Raw genomic sequence first — 27,967 nt, 5'->3', positions numbered from 1 at the left:
TATATTGGGGGCCGGCACTATAGATGCTATAGGTTAAGCATCTGCTTGCAGTGCTGGCACCCCATATGGGCTCAGGTTCAAATCCCGGCTGCTCCACATCTGATCCAGCTCCCTGCTCATGGCTTGGGAAAGCAGTAGAAAGTAGTCCAAGTGCTTGGGCCCTTGCACCCACATTGGAGACCTGAAGAAGCTCCTGGCTCCTGGCTTCAGATAGGCCCAGCTCTGGCAGTTGGGGCCATTTGAGGAGTGAACCAGGGGATGGAAGACCTTTCTCTCTGTCTCTCCTTCTCTCTGTAACTCTGTCTTCTCAAGTAAATAAATAAATCTTTAAAAAATTATATTTTATTTGACCACCTTTTTAAACTTTCACTACTTTCCGCTTTTTTTTTTCCGTTGATACTCTCAGATTTAAATTCTTTCCTTATAGGTTTGTTAGAATTTCTGTAGGAATTTGTCCTGGCCTGGAGGCTTAGTGAGGAACGGCTACTGAGTACTTGTTCCATCCCTTCCACAAATATTCTTTTTATATAAGAGGCCCATTACAATTATGCCTCTTTGAAATATGTAATACTTTGATACTCTTAAATAACAGAGTATTAGACATTCTGGATTATGTAACAAAGTGTTCTATAAAGTAACTTTTCCTTAGATGCAATAATTTTACCTGATATTGGAACTGTCACCTTTGCTTCAGCTTTGTTTGCATCTGCCTGAAAATTTTGCTTACATGCTATGACAGATGAATGAAAAACTCTATCAATACATAAAAAAAAACTCTCATAAAATAAAAATCAGCAAAAACAAGTGAAAATTTTTCCTGTACACTAACAGATCCAGGAAAAAAAAATGCAGATTTTTTTCCTTTGTATAGAAAACATTCAAGAGGACCTATTCAAATCTATTCCAAATCTAACCATTGAGAATATTTTATAGCAATTAGATCACATTATCCCTTAGCTATTGTCAGAAATCACCATCAAAAAAATAATTTGAGGGACAAGTATTTAGCACAGCCGCCACTTGGGATATCCACATCCCATATTGGAATGCCTGGATTCTAGTCCTGGCTCTGCTCTCCATTCTGGCTTCTTGCTAATGCACATCCTAGGAGAAAGCAAATGATGGCTCAAATCACTGGGTCCCTATCAACCACATGGGAAACCAAGACTGAGTTCCTGGCTTCAGCTTTGGTCTGGCCCGGCCCTGGCTATTGGGTGCATTTAGGGAGTGAATCAGAAGATAGAAAACCTCTGTGTCTCTCTGGTGGATGTCTTTCTACTTGTCAAGTAAATAATAAGCAGATAAAGATTTTTAAAATAAAATATAATACTTTGATGACTTCCAAAAAAATAGATCTGTTAAGAGATAGTATCAGAGGGCTGGCGCTGTGGAGTAGAGGGTAAAGCCGTCGCCTGCAGTGCCGGCATTCTATATGGGTGCCGGTTTGAATCCTGGCTGCTCCACTTCCTATCCAGCTCTCTGCCATGGCCTGGGAAAGCAGTGGAAGATGGCCCAAGTCCTTGGGCCCCTGCACACATGAGGGAGACCCAGAAGAAGCTCCTGGCTCCTGGCTTCGGATCGGCACAGCTCCAGCTGTTGCGGCCATTTGGAGAGTGAACTATCGGATAGAAGACTCTCTTTCTCTCTCTCTGCCTCTCCTCTCTCTGTATAACTCTTTCAAATAAATAAACAAATATTTTAAAAAAGAGAGAGAGAGAGAGAGAGTATCAGGGCCAGGGTTGTGGCAAATTGGGTTAAGCCACCATCTGCAACACCAGCATCCCATATGGACACAGGTTTGAGTTCTGGCTGCTCCACTCCAATCTAGCTCCCTGCCAATGTGTATGGGAAATCATCAAAAGGTGGCCCAGGTCCTTAGGTCTCTACACCTACGTGAGATTCAGAGGAAGCTCCTGGATGCTGGCTTCAGCCTAGCCCAACCCCACTGTTGCAGACATTTGGGGAGTGAACAGTAGATGGAAGATCTCTCTCTCTTTCTTCTTCTCTCTCTCCCTTCCTCCCTCTCTCCATATCTACCTCTCTAACTCTGCCTTTCAAAAAATAAAATAAGGTGCTGGTGCTGTGGCACAGTGGGTTAACACCCTGGTCTGAAGCGCCGGCATCCCATATGGGTGTCAGTTCAAGACCCGGCTACTGCACTTCCGATCCAGCTCTCTGCTATGGCTTGGGAAAGCATTAGAAGATGGGCCAAGTCCTTGGGCCCCTGTACCCACGTGGAAGACCCAGAAGAAACTCCCAGCTCCTGGCTTCGGATCGGTGCAGTTCTAGCCATTGCAGCCAATTGGGAAGTGAACCAGCGGAAGGGAGACTCTCTCTCTCTTTCTCTCTCTCTCTGCCTCTCCTTTCTCTGTGTAACTCTATCTTTCAAATAAATAAATAAATATTAAAAAAAACCCAATCCTTTAAAAAAATAAATAAAATAAATCTTAAAAAAAAAAGAAATAGTTTCTAGGGGCTGGCATTTTGGCGTAGCAGGTAAGGCTGCTGAGTGTGATGCCAGCAACCCATGAGGGCACTAGTTCCACTCTCAGCTATTCCACTTCCTATCCAGCTCCCTGCTAATGGCCTGGGAAAAGCAGTGCAACATGGCCCAAGTGTTTTCCCCTGCCATCTATGTGGGAGACCTGTAAGATGCCCCTGGCTCCTGGCTTCAGCATGGCCCAGTGCTTGTCATTGCGGCCAACTGGAGAGTGAATCAGCAGATGGAAGATTCTCTCTCTCTAACTGTGACTTTCAAATAAATAAATAAATAAATCTTTTTAAAAAAAAGATATATATATTTCCATATATAGTTTCTACTAGTGTTTAGAGAATGTGTCATCTAGATTTCAATCACACACATGACTATACCTTAAGAATGAAATCCAAGGAAACCACATCAAAGAAACAAGAGCCTGGCGGATGTCAGCTGGCTACCAAATAAGTAAGCTATATAAAATAAAATGTGTTACAACTAATCATAGCAGGAGATTAGAGATCAAAGGTAAATGCTAAAATTGTCACAAAGAGAAAATCAGTAAAGCTACTCTCACCCTACCAACTATAGCAGCATACTGGCAATGAATACAAACTGCCTTTTCTGGGGAATTAGGAAAACAAGCATCTTGGTTTTCCTAAAGCCATACTCACGCATCATAATCCTGAATGACCAGTCCCACAGACCAGATAGCAGTCAAATACTCATTCACACCATTGGGACTGATGTAATGGAGGGAGTCCGGAGACCTCGGGTCACCATTGGAGCCAGTGAAGTCCACTCCCACCTGCCAAATAGTAATTACAACCCTGATTTTTAAGGAGACTGCAGCAGACAAGACAGCAACACTCTGCCCAGAGCCTACTACTGCCATTTCCTAATAAATATCTACTAGCATTTCGATTGACAATTACGCAAGTAAAGCCTCAACTTGAAACAACCTGCTGTTCCTATTTTTATAGCCATCTTAAATCACAAATTATTATACCCATGAATTAGGCATTTTTTTTTGCAAATTTATTTGACTATTGCCTTCTATCCCTTAAATCATGGCAGGATAACCACGGTTGGTATGTATCAGCCTTCTCTTAAGAGGACGAGATCCCATGAACAAAGCCAAAAGCTTCATGATGAACCTCAATAACATGTCTGAGGTCTCAGAGAAGTCCACAGTCAACAGACTATACATTTTACCACAAAGTCTGGTTGGCAGTAAAAAAAAGAACACTGCAAAATGGAGGAAAATAGAAAGATGCTCCAGCCAAAGCTGGAAAAATTCAGCGTGTTACTTACAGTAAAATTCAGCTGACATCCTCCCATTATATAGTCAAGGAATGTGCATTCTACCGTAATCTAAAAACAAATATCAATCTATTAGACAACAGAACCAATAAGCTCTTTTTTTGCATAGGTTTGTACGAGTTGAGACTTGAATAGCACATGATAAAAACTGGTGAAAAATCACCACCACATTTGAATTTGAGGCACCCATCCCTACCTATAAGTCATGAATCAGTAATATTTGACTTCAGCATTGTAGCTTAGCAGGTAAAGCCATCTCCTGTAATGCTGTCATCCCATTTGGGTGGGATGACAGTTCAAGTCCTGGCTGCTCCCTGTCTGATCCAACTTCTCTCTCTCTCTCTGTATCTCTGTTTTATTTCAAATAAAATAAAATAAATCTGAAATTATAGAAATGTTGATTAGAATTTTAATATTCAAAGATGGAATATACTCCCTTGTACATTTTAAGAGATTACTCATGAGTCTAATATGTTGAAAGATTTAACAACCATAGTATTCAAAATTTAAAGAAACAAACAAAATTCCACTTGTTTGGTAAAGAAAATTCGTAAAGAAAATTTTGTTTTTTTCTCCTACACTTGTAAATTTTTTTTTTTTTTTTTTTTTTTGGACAGGCAGAGTGGATAGTGAGAGAGAGAGACAGAGAGAAAGGTCTTCCTTTTAGCCATTGGTTCACCCTCCAATGGCCACCACAGCTGGCGCGCTGCGGCCGGCGCACAGCGCTGATCTGAAGGCAGGAGCCAGGTGCTTCTCCTGGTCTCCCATGGGGTGCAGGGCCCAAGCACTTGGGCCATCCTCCGCTGCCTTCCCGAGCCACAGCAGAGAGCTGGCCTGGAAGAGGGGCAACCGGGACAGAATCCGGCGCCCCGACCGGGACTAGAACCCGGTGTGCTGGCGCCGCTAGGTGGAGGATTAGCCTATTGAGCCGCGGCGCCGGCCACTTGTAACATCTTATCTTGAAATTATGACAGGAGAAGTGGCCAGGTCAGGCCCATTAACATAAATAAGCTGGAAAAATACCACGGTGCCCACATTTCCTAAGATAATGAAAAACTCTAATACTTCCTACAAATATTCCTTTGCTAAAAACTTATTAAGCAGGGAGGGACAGGCATTGTGGCACAGCAAGTTAAGCCACCACCTGTGATGTTCACATCCCAAACTGCAGTGGCTGGCTCAAGTTCTGGCTACTCTGCTTCCAATACATTCCTGGGAGGCAGTATATGATAGCTCAAGTACGTAGGTCACTGGCACCAACATGGTAAATTTCAATGGAGTTCCAGATTCCTGGCTTTGGCCAGACCCAGTTGTAGCTATTGTGGGCATTTGAGGAGTAAACCAGTGAATGGAAGTTCTTGTTCTCTCATTCTCTCGTTCATTTGTTCTCTCTCTCTCTCTCTCTCCCCGTCTCTTGCTCTGTCTTCCAAATTAAAATTTTAAAAAAAGGTAGGTATGCAACTTAAAAAATTGTCAAACCTTGGAAACAAAGTTACTTGAAAGATTTCCTTACTGTTTACTACTCTACTGTTTTCCTTACTGGTGACCAGAGGTTCATGTGATTTTCAACTACCTAAAATGTATGTATTTGTTTGTTATAATTCATACTGATAGAAGAAGTCAAAATGTAATCTCATCATATTATAAATGACCAAGGCCAACTGACCTCACACTGTTTCACACAGATAACACCTGAATTCTTGTAGCTTTTTTTCTTTTGCCTCTTTTTTTCATTAATACATTCAAATTCAATCTGTAGGAAGAAAAGACAGAATGTAAATTTTTACTAGCAATATTAGAAATGCCAATGTGAATTTAAGTGAATGACTTCTCCCCATGGAATCAAACAACTTAGTATTACAAGTCTATTGCAACACATAACTCCAAAAACAATTATAGAATACATTAATTATGTGAAATTTATCAGTTAAATTTCCAACAATAAAGATACTTCTAAAAATGGAATATCTTTTAAAATGTTTCTCAAGTACAAATTTTGTCTCTATGGATAATTTCCTTGTGAATGTTCCCAGTAATAATCTTTCCTCTTTAAAATAAAGGAGATAAAATATTACTCCTGGAAGTTACCAACACAAACATATTCTACTTAGAAAAGGAGAAAACTTAATGTGGTAAAACACAAAAATATGAAGCCCAACCTGATAATTGCAAATATCCTCTCTTTCCACTGAGAAGACATGTTAGAAATATGTCTAATATCTAATGCTTCCTTTACAGTTTCTTTTACCAGACAGAATGATCTTCCTTTTACTTCCTACCCATCTGTTTGTCTTGGAGGGTTGGCCCAAGCCATCCTCCTCTATAAAAGTTCCACTGCTGTCCTAATCTTTTCTGATTTCCATCTATCCACAACCATATAATGTTTAGTTACATACCCTATATTATTCTCAAAGTCTAAAAAGTCTTTTTCCTTTCACAGGAGTATTTCTGTATAGGATACTCTAGTATTTGTGACCAGTATTTGATTTGTGACCAGACAGTAGTCAGGACTGGAGATCATTATTATGACTATTGAATAGCCTACCCCCATTACGTTTTTCCCCCTATTGTTTAGAACAAATAGCTCATGTATAGTCTTTGACAGCTGCTCAGCCACACAGGATGGGCCTCAGCTCTAGAATACTTCTGTATCATGAGACAAGAGTCCTTATGGCCTGTGTTGGGCTTATTATCTGCATGGAATTATCTTTTCCAGTTTCAGATTCAATGAGAACTCTGCTGCTTAAGCCTGTGCATCATTGGCCCTTAGGACCACGCCCTGTGGGGGAGAGACACTGTCCTTCTACCACAGAACAAGTGAAGTGCACACAGACCAGCTATCCTCAGTGTACACATAGGCCAGTTTTCCAGTGTTGGATAACAGAGAGACCCACTAGCCTGGGGCCTGATGCCTACACTGAAACCAGTCTTCCTCTGTCTCCTCTATGTGAGTCAAGTGTTCCATCCAGTGTTTGATTGTGTTGTTACTCTTGTTTATTTTGACACCACGACACAATGGGCAGAAGTGTGGACTTCTCTTCCTGGTAACTGACACTGTCACGATCTTTGCTTTCTTGCTTGTTGCTGGAGTCCCCACCTGGTATTGGTCACTATCACATAGTGCTCTGCTCACTAAAACTCAACCCAAGTATGAATTTTGGAGAACCTGATTATAAAATAAATAAAACCCATAGATTTCAGAGCATTTGCAACCTAGAGTAAAAACACAATGAACTACTTATTATGTTCATGGGAAAAAAGGAATAATTGACTCATACTTAAGCTGTAATATATATGCAAATGCAAAGATTCAACTTACAGGTGAGTTTCTAGAGGCTTCTTTCAGTTTTGTCATGGTGGTTTGAAATGTTCCAATCAGATCATGGGACCCATCGTTGTCATAATCGTAACATTCTACCTGTAATTAATATAATAAAATATGTAAAAACCAATAATATCATTTAAAGTAGTAGCTGCAATAAATGTGCCCTTCTAAGAACTTCTCTTTAAATTAAAATAAACAAAAATGTTTAATAGGCAGTCTCTACTGTAGAAGTAGAACTTCCTAGAAAAGTGATACTGAAACACTTTGAAACCCCAACTATCCTGGGATTTGGATTCCTAGATAACAGGGAAATCAAAACCACAAATACTGTTTAAATTCCACTTTAAGCAGTTTTCAACTTTTCTATGATGCCCTGTATAAGAGCTCTAAGAACGGGCAAAATGGAATTACATCTACTCTCTCATCCACGTCTTTACCTTGTTATTACTACCCAAAGGCTTAAAGATATTATCTGGAGAAAGAAAGGAAGTCAATATCCTAGGCAGCTAAAAATTATATAATTAAATCCTAGATAGTTTAGAATTATGGGAAATTCTTTTATTAGCTGCAATCTGGTGAGGTTAGGCTTGTGTTAGGGGTTAGGCATGATGAAGTCAGGTTTACAGCATTCTGAAAATCACAGCTCTTATAATAGAAAGGAAAATTCCAAGGCAAAACTACTTGGTCCACCGAGGAAGATTCTGTACTCCTATTTCCATGTAAGCTAGGGTAAGCCTTACATCTGCCTCTTATTAAATGCCTCTCTCTTTCACTCACTCTCAAAGCACACAGAAGATAAGTAAGAGTATTTGTTTTGCATGTTGCTTTCTGCCGAATTAATAGATGTAGTCAAAGAGTAGTCACCATAATACTGAAGTATTCTTTGTAATGGGAAAAATAAGGTGCCATGAACTCTTAGCAGAGGTATGCAAGGGAAGCTAAAAAATGATCATGATCGTGAACATCCAACACCAGTGATTGCATAGTGCTTTACCATCTCAAAACAGATTATTTCATTTCCAAAAATGAAGATTATGTGTATTGTGTACATTCTATAAATAGCTTTGTGAGGCAGATAAAGTTGCAATCCTGTTACTGTTATTCCCATAACCAAAACCTGGGAAAAATTAAATAAAAAGTCTTGGAAGACAATATATACGACTTGTGTGGTAACCAACACAAGTAAAGGAAAGCTGTGCCAAGGACACTTTTGAATCCTTCTATACCCCGTATCTGGGAAGCAATTTGCATTTGCCCTCAGCCTACCTAAGCTACTATCTCGCTATTATCCTTCACAAAGTTATGTTAATCACCAAGCAAGAGTGCTCAGGAGTTTTCTATGTTCACTTGACAAAAGAATTGCTTTTCTTCTCAGTTCTATGAATTTAATGATTATTATAATTGAAGACCAAAAAAAAAAAATCAGTCAATAAAAAACAAGCAAGACTGAGAAATGAATTTAAAGTAACAGTAAGGGATTTCATTTCTGTAAAGAAATGCTTTGCAAACATTTTGATCACCAACCAAGTCAGATGGTTGGACTCTTGTCCTAAACATTCAATATCCAGTTTTAAAACCAAAGGCCCTCTATCCAACTCTCTCATATGTCAAGGGAAAACAAAGCTAAAAATTCCCATAATTTTTTTCTTATGGGAAATAAAACCTACATAAGGTGGAAAACTACCTTAACATTTTAATGAGTTTTAGCGGACATTTTTCAGTTAAGAACTTTATATTTAAGATTTACACTCAGCTTAAATCTAAGACAAAGCTAAGCTTTGATAAAGTCAAGATTTCATTTAAACAAAGCTTTTGAAGGATTAAAACTATAAATCTGCAGCCCGTGTTGTGGCACAGCAGGTCAAACTGCTAACTGCTTCCTGCGATGCCACCAACCCATGTGAGTCCCAGTTGTTCTGCTTCCAATCCAGCTCCCTGCTATCATAGCTGAGAAAGCTGGAGAAGGAGAAGGTGCCCCACATTCTTGGGCCCCTGCCACCCACATGTGAGATCTGGATGCAGTTCCAGGCTCCTGGCTTCAGCCTGGCCTAGCCTTGCCTTGTGGGACCATTTGGAGGGTGAACCAATGAATGGAAGATCAACTGATCTCTGTCTCTGTCTCTCTCTCTTCTGTAACTCTGCCTTTCAAATAAATAAATCTCTTTTTAAGAAACACACTGTAAATATATTTAGACTCACTGAAATGTCAGGAATCTAAAAAATATTGTTAAACTAAAGTTCTGATTAGTCACTACAATAAATTCACAGTAAAAGCTCCCTCTTATCCCCTTAAAGGCAGATGCAACATTGCTATTGCTAGCATATGTACAAATACAGGTTGAGGTAAGATGATTTGCATCATTTAATTTCTTTCTTCTTAAGAATTTGAAGACTACCATTGGCTGTCTAAACAACATTGTATCAGTGCTTATGACATTTAAAGGTACGCATATATACATATGTGCATATGTATATATGTAAAAGAACACACACATCACACAATACTACATTCAGTAAGGCATTCCCATTTTAGGTAAAGTGGCAGCATGCATGATTATTTCTGATTCACTTGATCTTATGGAAATAATACATGCCAGAATGATAACGCATTGCAGCAAAGAAACTACTGAGATTCTGACTTTGTTCTCTGTTCTATAATGACTTATGGTGCCACAGACAAATTTCAAATGGTAAGAGAATCACAGATGTATTTTTGATTTCTGATACTGTAAACAAATATAGAATTGAAGAAATAAAGTGAGTGATGATGAGACAAACCAAGTTGTGTATAATTAAAAGCAAACAGAGACACTGAAGAATGGAAGACACTCACCAAAGAAATCTAGGAAAATCAGTTTACTTACTATAATAAAATAGCTCTGTAAGCATGGCACTGTGAGCAAAAAAAGTTTAAAAACATTGTTTCCTTGTTAATATATAATTACAACAGTCAAATACTTAAGGCCTACACATTTTCCCCCAGACTTTTGTGACTTCTCAGATCTAATGATGTTTCCTAGTTTTAATGTGAAAAGCAAAATTTTAGATTTGTTCTAATCAAAAAGAAAGTAATGCTTATAGCTACTGCATGACTATTATTTTGTACCTAGATTTTCACTGTTGTTTGAAATACCATACAAATCATATTTATGGGGGCTAGCACTGTGGCACAGTGGGTTAACACCCAGGCCTGAAACGCCGGCATCCCACATGGGCACCAGTTCTAGTCCCAGCTGCTCCTCTTCCAATCCAGCTCTCTGGCATGGCCTGGGAAAGCAGAAGATGGCCCAAGTCCTTGGGCCCCTGCACCCGTGTGGGAGACCCAGAAGAAACTCCTGGCTCCTAGCTTCGGATCAGCGCAACTCCGGCCATTGCGGCCATCTGGGGGAGTGAAGCAGCGGGTGGAAGACCTTTCTCTCTGTCTTTAACTCTCTCTGCAACTCTGTCTTTCAAATAAATAAAAAATAAATCTTTGAAAAAAATCATATTTAAGTTGCTTTTTCAAAGTACTCTCTATAAACTAGGAACAATTATTTATGGATTCAAGAAACAAAGTTTTCAGTGGTAACGGCATCTCTACTGTATTTAATAGTTCACAAAATTTTCACTTTTGTTAATTGCATTTTAACTTTTTGTAAGGCAGAAAATATTATCTCCATTATATCTGAAGAATCAGGTGATTATCCACCCTTCATTATTAGCTGGTAAAAGGGCTAAGTTAAGCTTTAAACTGTGGTCTGACTCCAAATCCTGTATCTATTGCACAAGCAGTACCTCTCCCCTTTCCTTCCTGCTTTCACCATATTAATTACCAAAAAAAAAAAAAAAAAAAAAAAAAAGGAAGAAAGAAAATGAAAACAAGAAAAAACAAAAATCCAAGTCTGCTCACTTCTGAATGTAAAAAATGCTTTCATCTGGGATCAAGTAAAGATTATGACCCTAGAACAAAAATATCTTAACCACACAAGTATTTGCATGTTTGTATGTGTGTGTTTGGGGGATTAGAGGGCTGTAAATGCCTATAAATAAAAATATTTTTAAAAAATATAGACACTTTGATTTTCCCTGTTCCTACTGTACTTCCCTGACTCTCTAAAACTAAAACTTCTAATAGCTTTCAAAGAATTCTATCTTGCTCTGAAAACAGGACAGAAATGCCACCACTATTCACCTTCTATGCTAAGGGTAGGAGGATTCTCTGGGTTCTTAGGTAAGGTCAGCTTTATTGACAAGGTACACACCAAAGGCAGAGGTCACAGTTGCCGATTCCTATTCACAGAGCAAACGGATCTTGTCAAAAGGAAAATAATATTTTAGTTGAATGTTTTATTTTTAAAAATAAAAGAAATTTTATATTTTTGATCAACTCTTTAGTCAAACATGTCTCCTGCATAAAACTGACAATTTTATTTACCAGAAAATATTTCTATTTTAGTACATTATTAGAGTAAAATTCAGCTCCAAGAGCCAGCATTGTAGTATATCAGGTTAAGCCACCACTTGAAATGCTGTTATCCCATATCAGAGTACAGGATCAAGTCTGGCTGCTCCACTTCCAATTTGCTTCCTGCTAATGCACCTGGGATGTCCATGGAAGATGGCCTAAGGGCTTGGGCCCCTGTCACCCAAGTAGGAGAATTTCTGTCTCTTGGTTTTAGCTTGGCCCAGCCTGAGCTGTTGCAGGCATTTGGGGATTGAACCAGCAGATGGGAGATTCTCTCTCTCTTTCTCTCCCTCCTTCTCTCCCTTTCAAATAAATAAAATTATTAATATTTAACAAATAAGTGAAGACATGTGTTCTTAATGTGTATATTAAGACAGTCTCTGATTTATGACGGTTGGATTTAATGATTTTCCAACTTTAACACAGTGAGAAAGCAATATGCATTCAGTAAAAACTGTTCTTTGAGTTTTGAATTTGGATCTTTTCCTGGACTTTTAATATAACCTCTAATGTTCTCTCATGATGCTGATCAGTAACAGGGAGCCGGAACTCCAAGACACACAATCAGGAGGAAAAACAACTCACACTCTCTTCAGTGCACTGCATTGCTGAAGTTGAGATATGTGGCAGGTTAGTTGTATTAACTGCACTTTCAATTTGGGATATTTTCAATTTATGATGAGTTTATCAGAATATAACCCCACTGTAAATTGAGGGGCCTGTATATAGTTCCAAATTACCTTAATGGTTTTGTCCATATCTCCATAGCACAGGGAATTAAGAGAGATTTTAAAAGGTCTCCAAACAGGATTCAAGTTATTTTTAATAACCTATAAAAAGGAAGGTTCAAAGATTTGTTAAAAAAACATACAGCTCATAACATTTTGCTTTTGTCTTTTCTAGGTTTTTGCTATACTCTCACCAAGCATCCCTCACTTCTTTACTTACTCAACTATTTCAATGAAAAAATAAGTAGGACATTTCTGTACAATTGTTGCATTAAAAATATAATAGATTGTCCAGCTGTGGTATATTCTATGGAAACAGGGAAACTATTTGCGAAATACATAAACCTATTACAAGGTACATTTAGAAGCTACAGAAGATTATCAATTTTTTTCCTTTAAGAAACTTGGGGTTTCACTACAGGATACCATGGAATACAATAGGGAATAATCTTGCTGTGTTGACCTTGAATTGAAAAAACAAGTCTAAATTCATGATTGAAAAATGTAATATTATATATATATAAATAATAAATTGATAGACACAAATATCATTTAAGTCATCTAAAAGCAATGACATCACAGTAGCAATGAGCATATCTAGCATTCATATCTTGGAGTCTAACTATTACTTTCCTATCTTACAGGAATAGGTGCCTTGAGAGAAATGGCTCATTCTAGTTCTGAGACAAGGAATGTTAAAGGCAAACTGAGCATATACATTACCGTAATAGAAGATAAATGCTTAAATGTTGATGAGATCATGTTAAAACAACCCTAGAATCATTTGAAGACACTCTCCATGACCAAATATGATTTAAACTGAACAAGAAAAATGACACTGTTGAATTAAAGCATGTTACAATAACCCATGAGTTTACAATTATACTAAATACTAAAAGAGAAAAAGCCAGAGAGAAGAGAAAAAAGAGGAATTCCTACTAAGTTGAGTAAAAGGGATGAAAGACTGGGGGGATCACTATTTCACAGCCCCCAACATAATGACTGATTTAGGAAGTAATCATCAACTGATGCTAAAACCACTGGGTAAAATGCCAGAGAACAGGAAACGCATCCAATCTCAAAATATCATAGTACATACCACTTATTAATTAAAATGGGAAAAATGCGACTTTATGATAGTGAGATAGCCACATTGGGCAGCTTGACTCCATGAGGCCCCTGATGATGTACAAGAAGGTACACAGGTAATAATCTTGACAGAAATGTTTGAACTGGATCTGGTTATGAGAAACACAGTGCTAGACATTCTGGTCAGTAGCTCCAATGGCATAAAATACCAGAGAGGTAGGGAGAACATACATTCTATTAGGAGCATGATATCCAGATGACTGGAAAAACAAAACAGATATAAAGACCTGCATGGTACAGCTGAGAAAATCCGAAGATGAATAGTATATTGAAAGATGTTACTTAATCAATGTTAGTTTTCTCAGGCATGGTTGTGTAGGATGTCCATGTTCTTGAGAAATGCCTGCTGTAGCATTTAAAGCTGCAGTCATGATGTTTGCAACCTACATTAGGATGGTTTTCAATAAGAGAAGTACACGTGTGACTAAGTTTGTATGAGTGCGTGTGTGAGAGAGAACATAAGTATGTGCAGGTGTGATCAGATGGTGAATTCACATGAGGGGTACATATTTAGTGTTCTTTATAGGGTGTAAAACTTTTTCCAAAAAAAGGAGACATGGCAGCATAAAAGGAAGTATGCTGACCTTGTGTCATAAACATGAACTCAGATTAATATTTTCATAGGGGCTGGTATTGTGGCATAATAGGTAAAGCCACTGCCTGCAATGCCTGTATCCCACATGGGCACCAGTTCCTGTCCCAGCTGCTCTACTTCTGATCCAGCTCCCCGCAAATGGCCTGGGAAAAGCAGCAGAAGATGGCCCAAGTGCTTTGGTCCCTGCAACCCATGTTAGGGACCCAGAAGAAGCTCCTGGCCCCTGGCCTACCCCCAGCTCTTGTGGCTATCTGGGAAATGAACCAGCAGATGGAAGATCTGTTTCTCTCTATGTCTCCCTCCTCTCTGTAAATCTGACTTTCAAATAAATCAATCTTTAAATAATATATATTTTATATATATGTAACTTTTAAAAATTCAGATTACTACCATCCCAAAGGAAACTTACACTCTACTTTTCAGATTCAGTTATTTACCTCTGTTCGATGAACCATCAGCCAGTTTCCATCGGACGTCTGTTTGTGGAATTCCAGGTATGGGTCTGACTTTCCAAATAGATCCTACATTTAAAGCAAGCAAGCAAACAAAAAGCATATGTTCTCCTCTGGAACCATGTGTGATCATACTTTATAGATGTTAACAGCCACCTCAAGTGTACTCCATAGTGCAGAGGTATTGATATGTACACAAATTCCAACCTTTCTCACTACCTTGTAAACATGCTGTCCTTTTAATGGGAACTATTAAGGTATTTTTGATAAATACTCCTAATCCTGAATGTCATATATTTACTTCTCAAAAATGTTATGGCTTTAAAATATAGTAATCAAATGGACCATAAAATGCCTTTTTGGCTTGTTTTCACTGTTGATAGTTTTCATTTACATAGCAATGATAGTTTGATATAAGTGATATCCCAAACATTAGCCAAACCAACTTCATGAGAGATAGTCCAACACCCTTTCACCAACACCACACATATCTTCACACACACAAAGGAGCAGAAATAGATAAATGGAATGTACAACAGAAATATTTAAAAAAATAAACATCTTCTATTTCCTCTGCATTTACTGTAGTAATTCTTAACAGCATTCAAGTGCAGTGAGTCCTCAAAAATACCTTCATTACCATGCTCAATACATACAGAAACTTACACAGAAAATTCTGAGAGGATATACAAATGACCCACAGAAGTTAGGCTCAGTTTATAAAATTATGGCTTATTTTATTTCCTTATTTTTATTTATCTTCATCTTGAAATTCATAGTCCATCACCTATATTACTTATTACTTTTTAAAGGATACTTATGAATTCCACTATAGTATACACAATTATGGCCCTGAATAACTTGATTTCCTCCTGAATTAACCTCAGTATTGAATTAATAACTAAAGTGGGGCTGGTGCTATGGTGTAGAGGGTAAAGCTGCCGCCTGCAGTGCCAGCATCCCATATGAGTGCCACTTCGAGATTTGGCTTCCCCATTTCTGCTCCAGCTCTCTGCTATGGCCTGGGAAAGTAGTAGAGGATGGGCCAGGTCATTGGGCCCCTGCACCCAAGTGGGAGGCCCAGGAGAAGCTCCTGGCTCCTGGCTTCAGATTGGCCCAGCTCCAGCCATTGCAGCCATTTGGGGCATGTACCAGCAGATGAAAGACCTTTCTCTCTCTCTCTCTCTCTCTCTCTCTCCCTCTCCCTCTCCCTCTCCCTCTATGTAACTCTGCCTTTAAAATAAATAAATTAATTAAAAAAAAAAAAACTAAGGTAACATTGCTTCCCTTTCAGGCATAAATTTTATTGTCAAGGAAATAACAGACTTGGTATAGTCAAAAATATAAACATAAGATGATGAAGAAATTTAAGAGGAATCTTCTTAAGTAAATGAAATAAGCCACTTATGTCCCATTTTAGCAAACAAATAATTAACAATACTATCATATACAGAAAAGTTAACTGTTTAAAACACATTAACAAGGATGTCTTGATTTATCTTAAAAACAATCCTATGAAAGGCAGAATATCCTTATTAACATTTTCAAGGTCAGAAAACAGCCCTTATTTGAAGGTGAAAGAAGCTATACTACAACAGCGATGGGAGTGGGGAATATAAATATAAATACATACCTATACACATGTCTATATCCACACACATATATGCTTGTGTGTGTGTCACTATGCACATACACACATAGGAGGAGTCTTCAAAAAAGTTCATGGAAAGTAACTATTGTGAAAAATTCATGCATGGATTTCCAAAATTTGGGGAACCAAAAAAGTTTATTTTTAATTGCATTTTTTTCCATGTGAAGTGTCCTCATATATACACATAGTTAGACACACACACAAGTAGATTTTTAGAAAAATGAAGGATTTAAATTATAAGATACATATTTCAAAAAATTATTAACTATATGGAGAAATGAGGAAACAGGTAGAACCATAAAGAAAAATTAAAGTTTTAAAAATACTTTGTTTTGTTGGTTTGGCTTTGGAATTATGTAAATCTTTTACATGATTATAAGGCAAAATTAAATCAAAATGGTTTTTAAAATCACCTTTGATCAGTTATCATGGATTCCCTCCTTGGATGGATGGATGGACAGGTAGACCAATAGATGAGTACAAGGAGAGGGTAGATGGGTAGATGCAAGCATGCATGGAAGATGGATGGAAGGATGGAAGGAAAGAAGGAGAGAGGAAAAAAGTAAGGAAGGTAGGGCTTTTATAGTATCATTAACACTTGGATTTAACTCCTCTTTTAACCTAGACAAACCCTTTGATTACAACTAGCCTTGTAGGGATGGAGAACCTTTTTCTATCAAGGGTCATTAGGATATTTATAACACAGACCATACAAAATTATCAACTTAAAAATTAGCTTGCTATAGATTTATTGAATTTCAAGTCCCACCTGTGGTTGCCCTGGCAGGGCCATACCAAATGATTTTACAGGCTGTTGGCTGGACGTTTCCCACCCCCGAGGAAAGAGGTAAGGGGAAATGGCTCTGCTTATTTGCTTAAACACACACACATGCACTTTCACACACACACAGGCAAACACTCAGAGAAAAGCAGAATTTTAAAGTAGCTAAATCTCTGTGTGATGCTCAGATGATGAAGTTCATGATATTAATTGTATTATCTTCTCAAAAAGAGAATAGTGATAAGTAAAATGACATGCTTCTTGCCATGGGCAAAATCTACCCACCTTATTATCCAGTTTTCTGGCTTCCATTTCAAACAAGACCACTCTATTATCCTTTATTTCTTCAGCTGAGATCTATACATAGATAAAGTAAATGAAAGACAATACATTTTAGGGATTCTGATATACTCAAAAGTACCTAATAGTATATATATACTAACGTAAATGGTAGCATTAACAATGATTTGCTATTATTTCTTTTATGTAGTGAAATAAATATTTTCCCAAGTCTGTGTTATGCAACATCATTTTTAAATGAAATTGTCCAAACTAGGTCTTCCCCACTCCAAAGAAAAATCAAAGCCCTGAAGAGTGATGGATACACACTGTCCCAGACCAGGTGGAGCTCTCCAAACATTGGGCAGTAGAAGTAAATCAGACGTACAGAAATCTATAAACTGAAATATGAGACCGTTTGTTTTTCAACCAAGCAAGGACTTACTATACCTTAAAATAAATTCCAGGAACTCATGTTCCAAGAGTGTTAAGGTCACTACTGATAGGGTTCTCTGTCTCACAAGTCAGCATCTCTAGCAAGGGCAATTTTCTTATGCCTTTAGAAATCTAACCTAGGGCAAAACAGCTGTTCACAGAAATGTATCTTTGCAACACAAGAAGTTGAACACATTCTCTCAAGGAATCTTCTATCCTCAGAGTTAAAGTTAGAAAATTATCCCTCAAGGCAATGGTTATCTAGGTGGAAACTCTAGAACACAAGGTGTTGAAAAGCTCGGCATTCTATAATTTGAAATGTAAACTGTGACAGAGCAGGTATTTGTTTGCCCAAGCCAGAAATCAGAAATTAAAAATCTGTATGGGAGGATGGGCAGCAGAGCACAACCACAGAAAGAAATGATGGTAAAGAGTTTATAGATTGGAAGGTCATGCCATAACATGGCCTCCACCTGGAATAAAATCGACTGAACAGTTCCTGTCATGTTGGAAGCCAAACTGATCCATTCAGACTATTACGCAATTTCTCTCTAATTGACACTTCTTGGAGGAAGAGCATGTATTATCAAAGTGCACCAGATCACTACGTGCAACTTAAACAACTTTTGAAAGAAGGGATTGCCGCACTGCATTTTTCTCCTGTTTGGCGGCACTCATTGTTCACGTGAGCCCTATAGTGTGATCACTGTAAGATAAGGGTGGATGGAATGCAACATTTGAGATCAAATGATAAAGCACAGCTACAGAATATGTGTCTGATACGTACAGTTTCAGCAGGTCCTAATTATGTTAATCTTCTGAGATAAAAGACAATTATCCTATCCTTACCGTAATGCTCCCTTTCCCAGCAAGTTTGCCATTTTTTAGCACCAGTGGTCGGGTTAGCTTCTTACTGGATACAATCTGTTAAAATTGGAAAGTGATATGAACAGCTACTTTTCTTCAACATGTGAATATTTTAACTGAATAGTCTCAAAAAAAGAATATAAAGTTCACTTAAAATCATCAGAAATGGGAACATTAAGTCCATTCCTTAAAGATATAGAGATTATAAAGACACTTAAAATGCATCTATATATGTAAACTCATTGCAAAAGATTTCCAAGAAGCCCACCCTGCAGACACAATCTCCCTACCCACTAGTTTCTTAACTAACTACTTCAAAGTTTAACTTCTTCCTCTTAATGGAATAAGAGGGCTAGATTTTCATCAAATACAGAAATCACTATAGGTAAAATATGGACATTTGAACAAGAACATTTGTTCGATGGGACTCTACTTTTTTACTGACATATAACTTCAATATCTAACTTCTACAAAATATCATTTTGCTTAAAATAATCAGGGTACTTCAAAAAGTTCATGAAAAGTGAATTAAAAGACAATCTTGAAGCAAAAATTTCAACTATATGCAGTGTTAACATAATGCACATTTTCCATGGACTTTTCGGTGCTTCCTTATATAGTATACCTAGATACTTTCTTTTTGCTTTTTTACTTATTTGAAAGGCAGAGTTACAGAAAGAGAGAGGGAAAGACAGAGAGTGAGGTCTTCAATCTGCTGGATCGCTCCCCAAATGGCCACAATGGCTGAGGCTGGGCCAGGCAGAAGCCAGGAGCCTGGAACTCCATCCAGTACTTCTACATGAATGCAGGTACACAAGTACTAGGGCCATCTTCTGCTGCTTTCCCAGGTATGTTATCAGGGAGCTGGATAGGAAGTGGAACGGTGGGTGATGAACCAGCTCTTGTCATATAATAGGAACACAGATAATAAGCAACTACAGTAAGCATACTTTACTATGTTTCTGCAACAGCAGACAGTGTTGAGTTAGCTGAGGGAAGAGCTCCAAACTAGCCTAGGAGATCTGAGAAGGTTTGCAGGGGGAATGAGGTTTAAATTGTCACACATAAGGTTGAGAAAGAGCAAGCCAGGTAAAGGGGTGGTGTTGGGGTGTTGGGCGTCAAAAGTGTCAGAACATTAAAGAAGTTGCAGGGCTGACGCTGTGACGTAGCAGGTAAAAGCCGCCACCTGCATTGCTGGCATCCCATATGGGCGCCAGTTCAAGACCTGGCTGCTTCACTTCCGATCCAGTTCTCAGCTATGGCCTGGGAAGGCAGTAGAGGATGGCTGAAAAGATGGCTCAAAAGAGTTTACAGGCTTTGTCAGAAACATAGTCTCTGCCCTTATGAAAAATAAGGTATACTCTATAATGTTTGTGCCAATCATACTAACAGATGAGCTCAGTGTTTAAGGTGATTACATGGTTTTCAACTTTTAAAATCAAACCAATAAACACCTATTTTTTAAAAAAAGAGAATACAGCAACTATTTATACTTACTTGTCCAAGAGTACATTCACATTCTCCTAAGAAGTCATCATCGCTCAGCTCAATTGTTTTGTTGTCAATGTCATAAATCCCAAATTTCAATTTCTGAACCACTTCAAAGTAGTAATCAATAATAAATGTCTTAGAAAATTTGGGATTCAAGCAATTCTTAATTCTTTCCGTGCGGTCAACCTACACCCACCCCCCCAAAACAAAACAATTTCTTTAGGTCAAAGATACACTTGGATTTGAACATTTTTATATACTAAGTGTAATTAAGTACAGGCATGACAATTAAAGGCAGTTTCTATATGTGTATAGAAAATGCCCACAAGCAAAGACAAATTTGATCAAAAATTGCAGTAATAGATGAAAGAATCCTTTATTTTTAACATTTTAATAAATTCTTCACATTGTTAGAAGAACAAATCATACTGCTTATCACCTATTTAGTATTACCTCATACCACTGTTGACCACTCGTATTCAAAAATAACACACATAAAGGGTCTGACTTTGATCCTATATCTGCATCCAGAAGGTTGTCACAGGAAATATTCAGCTCCACCTTCGTGACACATTGGGCAGCCATCTCTGGAACTGTGAGAAAACCAAGGAAATAAAATAAGTGAAACTGTGTCTTTAAGAAGCACCCTTTGAGCAGTCATTTGACCTAGCAGTTAAGATACCCACAGGCCCACATCAGAGTTTGATTCCCAGCTCCAGTTCTGACTCCCAGTTTTCTGCCAATGCAGATGCTGGGAGGCAGCAATGCTGGCTCAAATAATTGGTCCCTGCCACTGACATGGAAGACCAGAACTGAGTTCCTGGTTCCCAGCTTTGCCTATGAACCAGTCTAGGCCACCACAAGCATTTGGGGATTGAGCCAGTGAATGGGAGTTGTCCCTCCGCACCCCCTCCCTCCTTCTTTCCCTCTCTCTCTCCCTTCCTCCCTCCATCTCTCCTTCCCTTCCTTCCTCTCTCTCTCTTTCTCTCCCCTCTTTCTCTCCCTCCTTCCCTCCCTCTCTCTCTTAAATAAAATAAAACACACTAAAGAAGCAGCACACTCAATTCTAATGGAAACAGACAAATTGTCACAATGGACTCACAGAGTTAACTTGCTGGAAGGAGACTGTGCTGTGTCTCCTGCGGATATGGGTGTTTTATAGCTTATCTCAGTGATGTTGCTTCAGTCAAATTCTACTTTGACAAAACTCATTTATTGTATGACAGTAAAATGAGCTTTTGAAGATGGCAACTAAGATATACCAATCTTTTCAGTATACCATAAATTTTACAATTCAGAAAAAGGCCAAGTGAATCTTGATCCCTCATTTAAAAGTAAACATAGCATTATACCACAAAACAAAACATTAAACTATAGCATTAAATTTTTAATTCATTTACTTGATAAGATATTGAGTGGGATATTTTCTGCTTTCCAAGAATTTTGGTGAAGATTTAAATCTGGGGAATAAAAGGCTCCAAACAGCCCTCCTCTCCACTTTACCAACCCCACTCCACCCCCCAACTCTGCATACTTTGCTGCAGGAGTTCTCAATCTTGCCTGCTTATTGGAATCACTTTGGGGGAGCATGCAAAGCTACTGATGCTGTACCCCCAAATAGCAGTTGAATTCAAGTGGTTTAGGATGCAAAACGGGCATTAGCTCCCTAGAAAATTCTAAAGTGAGGATCAGGTTGGCAAAGTCACTGTTCAACAGAGAGCATTCAGCAAATAGGTGTGACCCATCTTTCCTCAGGACTTGCTAAGAAATGCAGGCTGGCCTCCTGAAGGCATGCAGCATTGAGGCTGGGCCACTTTCCTCTCTAAAACCTAAGGAAGAGGAAGGGAGTACAGGTGTCACCAACAGACACAAGGCATTGCATTACCAGTTGGATGTCCACTTAATTTGCTTCTAGAAGTGGAGGTTGATGGTGGTAGAACAGGTTCTACGGGTGGTAAGTTATTCCCTCCCTTAAAATGTGCAGTATTTAATCACTTTTGCTCCACTGAGATTTAGCTGAAATTCTAGGGCAACAGGAAAGAATCCAAAACTCATTCTATATATAGCGGTATGATTTCTGTCCTATATAAAATAACTAATCAAGTTTGAAAAATCAAGAATTACTCTTTTGCAATGTCCAAAAACAACTCCTATCTTACAAAAACTCTTTTAAGGATTCTGTCAAAACAGCAGCAATCATCTATGTATGTCAAAAATCAATACTAGCATTTAAGGAGCTAGGTCTTAGGAGCAATAGGTAGAAATTCATTTTTAAAACAATGTTATACATACATCTTCACTTAGAGAACAACTGAAGTTATTGTTTAATGAAAACAAAGTTCACAAATTCCTATTTGCTTCCTAAATCCCCTACACAGGGATATTACAGTAGAACTAAAACTATTATATACATTTATTTTTTAAAGATTTATTTATTTATTTTAAAGTCACAGTTACAAAGAGAGAGGAGAGGCAGAGAGAGGTCTTCCATCCGATGGTTCACTCCCCAATTGGCCTCAATGGCCAGAGCTGCACCTGTCCGAAGCCAGGAGCCAGGAGCTTCTTCTGGGTCTCCCAGGTGGGTGCAGGAGCCCAAGGACTTGGGCCATCTTCTACTGCTTTCCCAGGCCATAGCAGACAGCTGGTTTGGAAGTGGAGCAGCCAGCTCTCAAACCAGCACCCATATGGGATGCCGGCGCTTTAAGATTAGGCATTAACCCGCTATGCCACAGTACTGGCCCCTATTATATACATTTATGAAGTCAAAGGTTTTTTGTTGTGGTGATTTGGTTTGGTTTTGTGCCATTTTAATATGCATCAAAAGGGTTAAGTGCACATGCTGACAATATGTACAAAAGATATCAGGGGAAGGAAAAATCAATGAAGCAGTTGAGGCCATCCAGTGGGACTGGAAGGGGGGTCTATTTGTCCCTCAGACATAGGTAGAATGTTCTGTGACATGGAGGCTGCCAGCTGTGGCTGAAAAGCTTGTCTCTAGACCGACAGGCATCTCCCCTTCTAATAGCTTCTTGTGCTACTTATGTAGCACATAGATTTAGCACATAAATCATACTTTCAGGGGGATTGCAATCTTTCACCCAAAGCTGGCAGAGGAAAGGGCTGAGCCCCTGGGGAAAGCCAGCCTGGCTCCAGAAGACCCAGGCTATTTTGTGTTACCTTGCAGATTTAAATCACTCCTCCAGGTTGGTTGCAATCTTTCACATAGAGTTGGCAGAGGAGGGGGCTGAGCCCCTAAGCAGGAGACAGGCTGTCTCCAGGAGACACCCCCCCCCCAATCTCTGTGAGCTCCAAGCCAACCAACATATGCATGTGAAATCCCCTTCCAATGGGCACCCCCAGTAGTATGATCCAACGAACAGATAATAATGCCTTAAAAACCCTGGGCACTTCCTCTAAGCCAGTGTCCCATTCGGGCACTCCGCCTGGTCTCCTTTTGAACCAGACACTTTTCTGTCAAATAAAAGTTTGCCTCTTTGCAAATTGTTTCCGGCTTTTTATTTCTATACTAAGCTGAGGAAAAGAATCTATGAAACTCACTCCAGCAACTGGCCTCCCCTCCAACTGTTAAGAGCAATCAGACAAGAATTAACAATGCGGGGGCCAGTGCTGTGGCTTAGTGGGTAAAGCAGCCACCTGCAGTTCTGGCATCCTATATGGGTGCTGGTTCAAGTCCTAGCTGCTCAACTTCCAATCCAGCTCCCTGCTAGTGTGCTTGGGAAAGCAGCAGAAAATGGTGCAAGTGCTTGAGCCCCTGCACCTGTGTGGGAGACCCAGAAGAGACTCGTGGCTCCTGGCTTTGGCCCAACCCAGCCCTGGGTCACTGCGGCCATTTGGGGAGTGAACCGGCAGGTGGAAAACCACTCTCTCTGTGTAATTCTATCTTTCAAATAAATAAATAAATCTTGAAAAAGAAAGAATTAACAGCATGAGTGAGAATTAACACTCTTTGGGCTCAGAAGGATTCTTCTGAGAATAACATGGGAGACAAAAGAGGCAGGAAAGAGCAGGATATTGGAAGACAGTGGGGACACCTCAGCCACTGTGTGTCACAGACATGAGCATCTAGGTAAGGGAAATCAAAGCTAGACGTACAGAGAGGGTAAGTTTAGTACCTGGAGAGCCAGCCTGATGGATGTAGCGGGTGGCTAACAGTGCTACTGTAAGTTCTCAAACTGGGCACAACAGGGTGAAACGGCTCTCTTTAAAATGTCACCCATCAGGATGGGCATTGTGGTATAGTGGGTTAAGCCACAGCTTGTGATGCCCACATTCCAAGCTGGAGAACCGGTTCAAATCCTGGTTGTTCCACTTCCGATCTAGCCCTCTGTTAAGCGCCTGGGAATCAGCAGATCGTGGCCGAAATACTGGAGTTTCCGCTACCCACGTGAAAGAACCTAGAGTTTTGGCTCCTGGCTTTGGCCTATCCCAGCTCTGGCTATTGCAGCCATTTGGGAAGTGAACCAGAGGATGGAAGATTTCTCCCTGTCTCTCCCCCTCCATCTGTCACTCTACCTTTGAAACAAATCAATAAAGCTTTAAAAGAAGAAGTCACCTGTCAAATCTCTTCTAGTTCTGTAGTGTCTCACAAGTTAAAACACTCTCACATGATACCTATAATGTCTCTTTATCAAATAATAATAAGATAGAGAATTCAGGACCAAAAATTAGCAAGTCTTCATACCACCCAGTTCAGAATATTAGCTATTCTTTTCTGAAGTACATGCCTACAATATTAGAGAGCATTTCTGTTAATTACTATAATAATTGTCCCTCCTAACTTTGATTTATAAAAAAGTTGAAATGCTAAAAACAAAACAAAATGCAAGAAAAAAAACTGGTAGAAAGGAGAAATCAGGGCCAGCATTGGGGTGCAGCAAATTAAGCCACCGCCTACAATACCAGCCTCCCATATGAGCATGGGTTCAAGTCTCCGCTTCTCCACTTCTAATCTACCTTCCTGCTAATGTGCCTGGGAAAGCAGAGGAAGATGGCTTGAGTCCTTGGGACCCTACCACCCACATAGGAGACCCAGATGGAGCTCCAGGCTCCTGGCTTCAGCCTGGCCCACCCTGAGCCTTTGCAGCCATTTAGGGAGTGAATCACAGATGGAAGATCTCTCTCTCTCTAACTCTGCCTGCCAAATAAATAAATCAACCTTGGGAAAAAAATAAAAAGGAGGAATCATCACAAAACAGAGAAACACAGAAAAGACAGAACAGTTCATCTGAAGCCCATGTCCATGAAGTCCTTGCCATACTGACCCCAGGACCTCCTTCTCAATCTCTTCTTTGGATTTTCCATCCCATTTGAAAAACTATAAACATCCTTTAAGGCTGTATCACCACCTGGTCTTTGTCTACATTTACTTCTTCTTTGACCTTAAATCTCACGACTTCAGATATCTGGTTGGTATCTAAGACTCCCCAGACCAATACCCCAATATCCCTTGCCCCTCACCTTCTATGTATAATCACTTTTCCCCTTTTTTACATCTACTTACTCAGCCCTGAAGTACCCCCACCTCCTTGACTAGCCCCTTCCTGTTCACTGCCCCATATCACAGGCTGTAGGGACAAAGTGCCTGAGTTCTCATCTGGATACCATTATTTAAGGCATGAATTTAGGCCAGATCCCCTACCTCTCTGTTTCCTCTGGATTTCCTCATATACAACATGAAGGAAACTGGCCCTACCTACCTCAAAGTGTTATTGTGAAGACTGAATGAGGTAATATAGCTAGACAGTGCCTACTGCATGCTAAGGGCTCAGGTGCTTATTATCACTATTATTTATAATTATTATTTTCAAACTGCTTGCCTCCAGGGTCTGATCTTCCCTTACCTATCCCATGTTACATATTTTTTATTATTATTCCATCCCATGACAATTTCCCTGATTATTCCAAACCACACCAAGTTGCTCCTTAGAATTTCTGCTAATATTAACATATCCCCACAGTAGAGCAACAAGATCAAATGTGAATTAAGACAACCCTGTGTTGAATCCTGCATCCAGTGTTAGCTGTGGGACCACGTATAAGTGACTTCAGTTCCCTGCATCTTGATTTCTTCATTAGTAAAAGTGGAGGTACTATAAGTACACTTGCACATCTACTGTGTGCCAGGCACCTTACTTTTTGTATCTAACACAGAATAATGAGTAGAATAAATGTTTAGTTATATTTTTCATTTGCATAAGGTAGTTCAAAGTGTCATAAGTGGCATGTCAGCAGCACCAAGCATGATGCAGCATCCTGTGAACGACACAGAATAGTAAGGATTGCTAAAGCTCATGCAGAACACCATGTAGAGAATCTTCCACCAGAAACCAGGAGTCTTCACATTTCCAACCATGGGGACAATGAAGCAGATACTTATGTGCAAAGTCACTCTCACAGCAAAGAGACATAACATATCACAAAAGCATTATTTTTTCCTAAAAATGTTCATACAAAAGCTACCAAAACAACATGCCAGGCAGAGCAAATTATGTAACCAATTTTTGACAGTTAAATTACCACACTGCTGCCAAGAAATAAGTTTCTTCTATTAGCAGCATTCTTCCTTGAAAATGACTCTGGCTACAGCCTCATTTTCCTCTGGAAACCCGTATGGCTGAATGGCAAATGAAAAAAATTATATAAACATCCAAGTTTGGAGTCTTGTTAATAGTAACATTCATGAAGTTGCTCTTTTCATTCCCTTTCTATGTAATTATCCAGTACATGATGTACAATTAAAAAAGAAGGATATCTTATCCACAAACTAGGATGGAGAAAATAAAACATGCTTTGTACCCTCTGAATGAAGAAAATAAATTTGAGTAGAATGAGTGACCAGGGAGATGAATGAATGCATGAGTATCTAAAGAATGAGTCTATATATTTCGGTCCCCCAAAAGTAGGAAGAAGGACAGATGCTTAGCCAGTCAGCTAAGGGTTTGACTAAGATACCCAAGTCCTACATGAGAGTGCCTGGGTTAGATACCAACTGGGGCTACTGCTTCCTTCCTATTAATGCAGACCCTGGGAGGCAGTGGTACATCCACATGTTAGACCTGGATTGCATTCTGGGCTCCTGACTTCAGCCCAGCCATTGCAGTTATTTGCAAACTGAATTAGTGGGTGGGAGTTCTCTCTCCCAAATAAAAAAAAAAATTAATAAAGAGTAGGGTAGCAGAAAGACAAGATAGAAATAGTTCTTAGATTAAACAGGAGCTTCCCTATCATATAGGTGACATAATGGAAAATCCTTTGGTTCAAATTTATCTGAAATGCAAATAATTTCTAGAAATGCTAAACATATCACCATTCTCTCAGTAACCCTAACTTTCGGACTCAACATCATAATATAAATAATTCAAAGAAATGGAAAATTAAGACAATATTTGAAGTGGGGCCTGATGTGTAAAATTTAAGACACAGGTCACCCATGTTCCATTTGAAAATCCTGAAGCTTATCACCTTCCTTTGTTTCTGTCACCCCTTAAACCTACTCAACCTACTCTAAGATTTATTCAGTAGAGCTGTCACAGAGATTCTGCCTACTGCAACCTCAAATCTCTCTCAAACAGAGATGCAGACTCATCCCTACATCCATAGTCACAATCCTTCTTAGGTCTCCCCACCCTACTTGCTACTGTAGTAGTCTTTTAAAGGGCCTTTCCATTGCCATTGCCTCTCCATTCACATCATGATTTCATCACCCTTGATTGAAAAAAAAAAAAAAAAAGTCATTACTGGCTATCTAGGGTCCACCGTAGGCCAATAAGCCAAGCCTAGAATTCATAGTCCTGCCCACATCTGTCCCCAGCATACCTGGGCATCTAAGCTCCTTAAGATCCACTACAAATAATACTTCATAAAATTACTACTGATACTGCTCATGCTATTGCGATCCTATTTTCTTTCCACTATTGTTACTTGTATGTTGCTCATCACCCTGTCCATGTA

General features: G+C 39.2%; 1 protein-coding gene across 1 annotated transcript in view; it reads right to left on the bottom strand.

Annotated features, from left to right (window-relative positions):
* CPNE3 (copine 3) overlaps positions 1-27,967 on the bottom strand; it is a 50,517-nt gene that overhangs the window by 11,240 nt on the left and 11,310 nt on the right. The window contains exons 2-11 of the mRNA XM_002710675.5: positions 20,450-20,589; positions 20,003-20,182; positions 18,488-18,562; positions 17,210-17,281; positions 14,478-14,561; positions 12,309-12,398; positions 7,119-7,217; positions 5,466-5,552; positions 3,791-3,850; positions 3,151-3,284 (exon numbers count right to left, since the gene is read on the bottom strand). Coding sequence (XP_002710721.1) covers positions 3,151-3,284; positions 3,791-3,850; positions 5,466-5,552; positions 7,119-7,217; positions 12,309-12,398; positions 14,478-14,561; positions 17,210-17,281; positions 18,488-18,562; positions 20,003-20,182; positions 20,450-20,581 — 1,013 coding nt within the window. The 5' untranslated portion in view covers positions 20,582-20,589. The remainder of the gene's footprint in view (positions 1-3,150; positions 3,285-3,790; positions 3,851-5,465; positions 5,553-7,118; positions 7,218-12,308; positions 12,399-14,477; positions 14,562-17,209; positions 17,282-18,487; positions 18,563-20,002; positions 20,183-20,449; positions 20,590-27,967) is intronic.

Source organism: Oryctolagus cuniculus, chromosome 6 (assembly GCF_964237555.1).
Source record: "Oryctolagus cuniculus chromosome 6, mOryCun1.1, whole genome shotgun sequence".
Classification (NCBI taxonomy): domain Eukaryota; kingdom Metazoa; phylum Chordata; class Mammalia; order Lagomorpha; family Leporidae; genus Oryctolagus; species Oryctolagus cuniculus.
The sequence above is the reverse complement of the archived record's forward strand: the minus strand, read 5'-3'. Positions and strand labels throughout refer to the sequence as shown.